General features: G+C 58.7%; 1 protein-coding gene across 5 annotated transcripts in view; it reads right to left on the reverse strand.

Moving 5' to 3' along the window:
* Positions 1–600: 600 nt before the first annotated feature.
* Positions 601–9283, reverse strand: part of SERINC2 (serine incorporator 2) — a 20800-nt gene continuing 12117 nt past the window's right edge. For all 5 annotated transcript variants that reach the window (XM_046662061.1, XM_046662059.1, XM_046662062.1 and 2 more), the window contains 8 exons: positions 8929–9119; positions 8409–8488; positions 7834–7971; positions 6959–7128; positions 5234–5324; positions 4771–4912; positions 2118–2330; positions 601–1148 (listed from right to left, as the gene is read on the reverse strand). In XM_046662061.1, the coding sequence (XP_046518017.1) occupies positions 1013–1148; positions 2118–2330; positions 4771–4912; positions 5234–5324; positions 6959–7128; positions 7834–7971; positions 8409–8488; positions 8929–9119 (1161 nt within the window). In that variant the 3' untranslated portion in view covers positions 601–1012. The remainder of the gene's footprint in view (positions 1149–2117; positions 2331–4770; positions 4913–5233; positions 5325–6958; positions 7129–7833; positions 7972–8408; positions 8489–8928; positions 9120–9283) is intronic.

Genomic DNA, 9283 nt, shown 5'->3' on the forward strand with positions numbered 1-9283 from the left:
CAGAGGGGGCACAGACTTGCCCAGAGCCCCATGGGAGTCCCACAGCTTCGCAGTTCAGCCAGATCGAGCCCAGCCTGGCCGATTCCAGAGTGCACGTTCTCCCCACTGCACCCTGAGGCCCAAGGGTTGGTAAGATTCTCTGCATTCTTGGCGGCCACTGGCCCACAGCAGGTGCCAAGGACGATGGCAGGCAGAAAGGGAGGGTGGTGACGAGTTCCCCAGCAGGACCCTGGAGGCGGGTCAGGGGTGGGCAGGGCCTCAGGGGGGCACGGGTAAGACAGCGCCTCCAGCCACCGCGCGTGCCCCCTCCACCCTGACGCCAGGCCCCCAACCCAGCTCATGGACACTGCTCAGCTCGCTGCTCCCACAGGTTCTGACCCGCAGACTCCCTTTTTCAAAGCCCCTCCTTCTGCTGTCCCTGCCCCCAGGCTCTCCATGATGTTGAGGACAGAGCCCAGGCCCCTCTGCCTGGCCTTCGAGGCCCCCCGTGGTCTGGTCCCAATGCGTCAGCCTCCTCTGCCCTGACGTGCTGTTCCCAGCCCCGACACTGGCCCAGATGGCGGGGGGCGCGCCGAGGGTGAGGAGCACAGGACAAGGGAGGCAGGCACACTGGCTTGTTTATTGGGCAGAGTCTCAGAGACCAGCAAGGCACGGTGTTGGGGAGGGGGCGGGGCGCCCTGGGGGACGTGGTCCAGAACACCAGGCTCAGTGCTGGCACCCATGGTGGGGAGCACTCCTGCTCTGAGTGGCTCTGGGCGTTTCTCTCCTCAGGACCCTCTCCCGGAGCCTGAGAACAAGGGGCCCTTTTTCCCCAAGAGAGTGAGAGCGGGCGACTGGGGGCGAGGGTAGGGAAGAGGCAGCTCCTTGGTCTGGGGCTCAGGCGAGGGCCCGACGCTCCTCCTCCCTGAAGGCACTAGGAACAGAGAGCCCAGCTCCGGGCAAGTCCTGGGGGGCTCAGGCCGCTGACCGTCACTGAGCCCCGAGGCACGGGGTGGGCGGCTGTAGGGCTGCCTCAGCTGAAGTCCCGGTTGGGCAGGAGGAGGGGAGCTACCAGCGTCCACAGGTAGAGGAGCAGCCCCGCCCAGCTGGCACCGATCTTCACCCACACGGCGGTCCACGTGCTGACCATCTTCCGGGTCTCGCCAGGCCTGGAACACAACATCATCCCAGTGAGCCTGGCCACCAACATTGTGGCCTCAGTCTTGACCCTGACCTTATGACCCAGTGGTGACCCCTGACTTCAACTCTGGCTCTTACACTGTGACTCTAGCCCCCATCTCTGATATTTTTGACACTTGGTTTTAAGACCCTAGATATAGCTCTTGACCTTGTACCATAGACCTGACCCTGACCTTAATTCAAACCTTGACCCCAGTCCTAGACTGTAATATTGTGACCTGATTCCTGGTCCCTAACCTTGAGATCCTAATTCTGTGACCTCACTCCTGGTCCCTGACTTTGGGACCCTGGAACTCCTGACCTCTAATCTTGACTCTGACCTTAAATCCTGTAACCCCACCTATGACCACTGACTTTATGACCACAGTTCTGATATCTCTGACCTCACTTCTGACCCTTGACCCCGTGACCCTAGTCCTGACCCCTGACCTTGTTACTGTGATCTTAGCTCCTTGACGTTACCACTTCAATCCTGGCTTCATGGCCTCCTAACCCCAATTTTAACCAAATGACCAAATTTGTGGCTTTATATGGCCCCAATCCCAACTCCTGACCTCATGACTCCTGTTCTTGACCCTGTGACTGTGATTCTGACCCCACACCCAATCCTAACCCTCCAACCATGAAGCCCGAATCTGACCCCATACTCCAATCACCAGCCCTGATCTGTAAACCAGGTCTGCCCTGCACAGGCCCCGCCCCACCTCCTGTGTCCCCACTTTTCAAGCACTTAGTGGAGGCGCCAGGAGCTGAGCGGACCAAAATACTGGCAAAGAAACTGAGGCACGGAGGGGGCGGGCTCTACGGAGGGTGCTAGATGGACACTCCACACCCCAGCCGTGAGCAGGCAGCAGGAATAACTGAGTGAGGCGCTGGAGGAGAGGGGAGGTGTGCACCCGGGATGCGGGCCCCCTCCACGCCCAGCAGGCTGCACGTACTTGTACCAGTTGGTGAGTGTCATCATGATGTGCAGGGAGGCGAGCACCAGGCAGAAGTGGAAGAAGGAGTAGCTGTAGGTGACGCCATCCTGCTCGTTGTCGAAGGCCCGGCCCTCGCAGGCCACCTGCTGCTGCTGCGTGGCCTCCAGCATGGGCGGGCTGTCCTCTGTCTGCATCAGGCTGTTCACCTGCCGGTGGTCTGAGGAGCGCACGCTGCAGGGGAGGGAGCAGATGGTCAGCGCCCTCACTGCCGAGGCGGGCAGGTTGGCAGCACCAAGGGGCCTCATGGTCATAACAACAATGGGCATTATGGTCCCAGAGGCTCGGGGGCCGGCGGCCTGGTTAGCCCGGGACCCAGGAATTTGTTCTGCTTTGACTCCCAACTCTACCCCCACTCCCCATGTGACCTTGGGCAAGACACTGAGCCTCTCTAAGCCTCTGAATCCTGTCTGTAAGGTCAGGGATAACAGGACCCCCTCACAGGGCTGCTGGGAGGAGTAAACGGAAAACGCTATAAAGCCCGTGCCACAGAGGATAAACGGAATAAACGGACCCTATTACTCTGGGGGTCCACCTGCCCTTTCCAGAAACATGCACTGAGCACCTGGCACTGCCAAGCACCACACTGGGCACTGCATTCATTAACGCTGTTAATAATTAATAATGCCCACTCGCTATTAAGTTTGCTTTCGTTTCATTAGTTTTAGGTAAGTAGTTTTACCAATTACCTCCCTTTCTTCATGTTTACAGTAAAAAAATAATAACAGTAATGATTTTTTTGTAATTGCTTTTCTATAATGAGGTCGTCATGTTTTTAACAGTACTTAATAGCTTGAGACAAATATACAATTTTGACAAACCAACTTGTATTTCGAAAAGAAGTGAACCGAACGAGACCTGGCTTCCAGCCCCGCCCTCCACACTGAGGGTCGCCCCTTGCTGACCTTCAACTGACCCCAGTTGCCAACTCCTGCGCGGACATTTAGGGCACGGGAGCCCAGGGCCGGGCCGTCTGCTGGGGCAAGAGTGGTCAGCAGTGGTCCCCACCCTCTGGCTGTTTATTCGCTTCCTGGGCTTGGAGAACGGTGCTAAGAACAGAGAGGCCCTCCGGGGCCCTCAGAGGCGCAGCCCAGTGACCGCAGCCAAGCAGGTGCGAGTGTGAGAAGCACCAGGAAGCGCAGGTTGGGCCGGGTCGGGATGGTGACGGGGAGAGAAGCAGGGGCGGGGACAGCGTGCCCATGGCCTCAGACAAGCGGCTGCCCAGCTTCCTCACCCGTGAAACGGAGGTGATATGGGCCTTTCCAGGTTAAAAAAGGAATCGAGTGAGGTGACTAAGAAGAGAGATGTTTGTGAAGTGCCCAGACTTGAGTGGAAGAAAACGTTTCGGAAAAGACCAAACCAAAACGTGAAACAGCCTCAAAATGTTCTAGCCGGGGGGCCAGGGGCAGGGGTGCTGCCTGTAGGAAAACAGGCACTGCCGGATGGACAGACGACGGGGGCAGGGATGGAGGAGCAAGGCAAAGGAGGAGCAGGGCAAAGGTTCCCTCCAGGGAGTCAAGGGCGGACAGAGAAAGCGCCGCTTGGATAAATGCCGCGGTGAGGCAATCAACAAGTCTGCTAGCTTCAGTGTAAACAATAATTATGCTTAATATCATCATCCAGTGACGCTGACAAAACAGCCACTCACAGCCAGCCAGCTGTGCAAACATTCACAGTTACTCGTAATAACAGCAAACACTTATTTGGCGCCCACTACTTGCCAAGTTCTTTTCTTGGTGCCTTATCCATATTAACTCATCTACGCCCCTTCAGCAATCCCGTGAGGCAGGTACCATTTTTATCCCTGATTTACAAATTAGGAAACTGAGGCACAGAAAGGTTAAGTGACTTGCCAGAGATCACACTGCTAGTAAGGGCAGTGCTAGGTTCAAATACAGGCAGTGTGGCTCAAGTCCACACTGATAAGCACCTGCTAAGATGCCCTTTAAAAAAGTTGCCATGGGGCCAGCCCCGTGGCACAGTGGTTAAGTGCGCACATTCCGCTTCCATGGCCCGGGGTTCGCCGGTTCGGATCCCGGGTGTGGACATGGCACCGCTTGGCAAGCCATGCTGTGGTAGGCATCCCACATGTAAAGTAGAGGAAGATGGGCATGGATGTTAGCTCAGGGCCAATCTTCCTCAAAAAAATAAATAAGTAAATAAAGTTGCCATGTGACTTAAGTGTGAGCTGCTCTCCCTCAGGGGAGATTGTGGGGTCACAGCCACCTGGGCATGGAGGCTACCACCCGCCTTTTACTGAGGAGGAAACTGAAGCTCAGAGAGGTGAAGCCACTTATCCCAAGGCCACACACAGCAGGTGAGTGACAGTGCGTGGGCCTGCTGGCCCCAGTCCAGACTCCTCCCCTGACCCCACAGCTGTCTGCACCCGCCTGAGCTGGGCATGTGCACCCCAGGTTCAGCCCCACCTCTGCCGCCCAGTCACGAGGTACCCTCTGAAGGACTCAGTTTCCCCACTAGCACAATGCAGGGGCTGGACACGCTGCTGGCCGAGGGCGCCTTCCAGCTTGGCGTCTCGGCTCCCACATCCTCCCCTCACTTCCGGCTCCGGGCCCCCAATCATGACCCCTCCCCAGAAACCAGACCCGCACCATACCTGATGAAGAAGGTGCACAGGATGAAGACGACGAGACCCACGATGCTCGGCGCATCCCACCAGTGGGTCTCATAGCCCTCGGGGCCTGCCAGGAACGTCCCGTTGCTCAAGTGGGTCAGCAGGTGGGGGTTGCATTTCTGGTCTGGGGATGGGAGCACGGTCACTCTCAGCCCACACAGGCCAGGTTTGAGCAGCCAGGTAGCCCTGAGGGCAGAGAGCCACCCCAAATGGACAGACAGACAGACAACCCACCACCCAAGTCCCAGCAACAGCGCCTAGCAGACAAAATGACAGAGACAGTTCTAGGACCAGATGGGTTGCCCTCCACCTCCCAGAAGGACTGAGTCTCAGAACGAGCTGGGGCCGGGATGTCCCTGTCACTTGTGAGCATCCCAGCCCCCCCAGAGGGCCACTGCCGGGCCAGGAATGAGGCCAGCCTCCTCGAACGCAGGTCTGTACTCACCGGGGACATTTGACAGGGCCAGCCAGGTGACAAATATGGTGTAGAGTGTGACGACCGAGGCCTGCAGCAGACCCGAGTTGGGCTGGGCCTCCTGGCAAGAGCAGTCCATCAGTATGGCCCCTGCAAACCCAGGGCACCCCGCCCCCCCCCCCCCCCGCCACTCACACCCAAGTGGGGGACCCCAAACACCCCCACCACCCCAGGGCCATCCTACCCCAGCCCTGTGGGGAAAGCACACCACCCAGGCCACCCTTCGCCCACCCAAGGGGGAGTCCTCGCTCTTTCTCTTAACACACGAGCCCACTTGTTCCCCTGTTGGGCACCCTTCAAGGGCAGGGTCTCTTCACCTCCCTGGTGTGCCCCGCCTTTGCTCCCCCTAGACCGCCTGCCACACTCCTCCTTGCTGACGACACCCCAGCCACCATGGCCAACTCACTGTCCAGGGAACCTGCAAACCCTTTCCCCCCTCAGGGCCTTTGCACCTGCCACGCCCTCTCCCTGACACGTTCCTCCCCACATCTCCACACGGGCAGCCTCTCTCTAGTTCTCAGGCCTCAGCTCAATCAGGACCCCAGAAGGCCCTGAGAACCCTGGCTACAGCTGCCCGTGGCCCCGCCAGCCCCCCTGCCTCTTTGCCGACACCCTCTTATTTTCCATGTGGCACGTACCAGCAAAATCACCTGGCTTGGCCTAGTCTCCTCCTGGCTGTTCTTCCCCACCCACCCTGCCCCAACACACGCACACTTGAAAATACGAATCTAAGCTCTGTGATTAGGAGCACGGGCTCCGGGCCAGCTGCCAAGGGTTCAAATCCCAGCTCCACCCCCTACTACTCTTTACTCCTGTTTCCTCATCTGTAAAGTGGGGACGATGATGGTACAAGGACTAAATGACATGATAGATGCCATTAACTGTTAGCTATTTTTCCTCCTCTTCCTCCTCTTCCTCACAGCTGTATCCCCAACATCGAGAAGAGGGCCTGGGACACAGTAAGTGCTCAAGAGGTATTTGTTGAGTAAACGCTGATTGCTGTGTGTCCTGGGACAGAGGCATTACCCTCTCTGGGCTTCAATTTTCTCACTGGGAAATGGAGGCCCTGACTAGAAGGGAAGTTCCCCACCTCTCTGCTGAAGACCCTCCAAGACCACCTAAGCTACCTCTGAAACCCCTGGTGGGCTGAGATCTGAAAGGGTGAAGGACCACTGAACTCCTTTTCTGAATCACAATTGATTACCTTAGGATTACCATTATCCCACATGGGCTGGGATTAGACACTGTGCAACTGCACCTTCCAACACGCCTTCCTGAGGTGTCTAGGAATCGTTCCTCAGTGTCCCTCCCTAATGTTCTCCCAATTTGCATAAAAACAATGACAATAACAATAATGATAACAATAGCCAATGTCTGATGGACATCCATATGCCAGGCACTGTTCTAAGTGTTCACAAATATGATCTGGAGAATAACTCCAAAGAGTAGGTATTATTATCCCCACTTTACATTTGAGAAGAGAGGTGCACAGAGAGGCTGAGGCACTTTCCCAAAGACACCCAGCATGTAGATGTGAGAGCCAAGACCCTAACCTAGGGAGGCTGACTTGGGTGCCCATCCTCTTGGTCCAAACTTCTGTGACTGCCAGCCTCTGCCCCAGGACCCCAAGGTTCCTACAAGAAGTCCCACACCCAGGGGCCGGGTGTCAGGCCGGGCAGAGACAGGCAGGCTCACCTGGACCTTGGGCAGGACGGCGATGATGGAGACGCAGACGCAGAAGGTGAGGTTGAGGCTGATGAAGACCTTGCCCTCGTGGCAGGCGCCGGGCCGGGCGTAGAAGACAAACAGCAGCGTCACCCCCACGATGGACAGCGCATAGAAGAGGAGCGTGAAGAAGAAGAGGCCTGAGCGGAGGGGCAGCACGGGTGCATCAGGAGGCCCAGGTCCCCGCTCCCGGGAGGGGCCTGTGGGGCAGGCCTCCCTGTCTCGGCCTCAGCGTCCTCACCCCGGGAACGTTAGCATCTCCCAAACCTCCGTCACTCACCAACACCTGGTGAGTTTCTGCCCCATATCCTGAACTCAAATGACTCAGTGCCCACAAGTAGGGTGACCATAAAAATAAACACAAGGAATCCAAAGCGGTCTTTTAAAAAGTGCCCTAGATGCTGCGGTCTGCTGCAGCCGGGCTCCGGCTGCCAGAGAGACCAGCGGGGAGGAGGCGGGAAGCACGCCAGCACCAAGCGAGCCTTTCTCCTTGACTGAGTCAGAAGAATCGAGCAAGAACCCAACGGGACTCCCACTGCCCCTGGGGTTTCAAGGACCGGGTGTCACCTGAAGTCTGGTCTGGCCGCGCAGCCCCGTCTGCAGGAGTCGCTGCACTAGACTCGTCCAGGGCTCCCCAGTCCAGCTCGGCCCATCCCCCTGAAGTGCCCCAGCGTGGCGGCCCCGCCCACACACCCCCTGCCCTCCGTCTGCCCTGGACATTCAATGCCTGCCCTAAGGCGGGGGCTGGTCGGATGCCCTCCAGGCCCTCATCCAGCTTCAGGGACCCGTCGATGCCCCGGGTCACCCGGCCCCACACAGAGGCCAGCCGGTCGGGCGGCACTGACCTGCATACCAGGCGCGTGAGTCGCATTCCTCGGCCTTGCCCAGCCACCGCTGGTTCCAGGAGTGTGCAAAGTCGATGAACAGCACCAACTGGATGAGGATGAAGAGGAAGGAGCCCACCACGCCAAAGTAGAACCAGACTGGGTGGCAGGAGGGCAGCAAGGAGGTCAGCAGGGTAGCCGCCTGAGCGACAGAGCTGTGACCCCCACCTGGCTCCCCCAGGACTCCCGGGGCAGACACACTCCCAGGGTCTCCCTTTCACACACATATTTATTCATTCAACAATCATTTGTGCCACATCCTGCACTGGGGACACTCAGAGGAGGCACAACCCTTTCCTCAGGGAGCTGCCAGCCATGCACCAAGATGCGATGTGGCAGGGCAGGGGTCAGGGGCGAGGGAGGTTCCCCCAACCCAAGTCCCCAAAGGCCATGTGGCCAAGCACCAGAGGGCTGTCTCCCGGGTGGCGGGGGAGGACCCAGCCAGCAGCCTGGGTCCATGTGCCAGGGCAAGGAGACACCCCACCAGGGCTCCCCACTCTTGGTGGCCCCCAGCCCTCCCCACCAAGGCCACCTACTGTTGGAGAAAGAGCCATCAGGGATGTAGAAGGCGCCCACAGTGATGCCCACCAGGACCAGGAACTTAAAGAACCAAAACCTGTGGGGGCGGTGAGCAGCACAGACAAGAGAGCTGAGTGGGGGAGGGAGCAGGCCTGACCCCCAGAACCACACCCCCAAAGAACAGGCACTGAGAGAGGTGAAGAGGGACTTTCTGATGGTCTGATGGACACAGAAAGTCTGTCCTGGCCCTAGAAAAAGCCCTGAGGGGCAGAGGGAAGGACCAATTAGGGGCGAGGATCCTCACTGGGGTTTAGCCCCAGCCATGTCACTAAAGTGCTGTGTGGCCTTAGGCATGTTGTTGCCCTTTCTGAGCACTATTTCCTCATCTGAGAAACGGGAATAACTAAACGAGCTGATCTCTGTGTTGTGCCCTCTGGCTTCAGGGGCTCCTGAGTCGGAGGGTAGGGTCTGGAGACAGCAGAGAAGGGGGAAAACCACTGCAGGAGGGTCCCGCGGGGCAGGGGAGGCCCCCCTCACCCGTTCTGGATGGCTGCCCTGGGGTCCCGGCTGCTGCGCACGCAGATCATGAGCAGGGTGAAAAGGAAGAAAAAGGCGGCCGTGGCGAAGGACATGCGGTAGACGGCGCGGTAGCCGAGCAGGGAGCCACAGTCGATGTGGCCCTGCAGGCCGACGGGGGTCCCGACCCCGTCCTCACACACCCAAGGCAGCTGCGGAGACAGACAGAGCAGCTCAGAGGCCCCGCCCACCAGGGACCCAGGAGGGAGGCCCCGCCCACCCAGAACCCAGGAGAGAGGCAGGCCCCGCCCACCCGGGACCCAGGAGGCAGGCCCCGCCCACCCAGAACCCAGGAGGGAGGCAGGCCCCGCCCACC

The sequence above is a fragment of the Equus quagga genome, chromosome 5 (genome assembly GCF_021613505.1).
Source record: "Equus quagga isolate Etosha38 chromosome 5, UCLA_HA_Equagga_1.0, whole genome shotgun sequence".
NCBI lineage: Eukaryota > Metazoa > Chordata > Mammalia > Perissodactyla > Equidae > Equus > Equus quagga.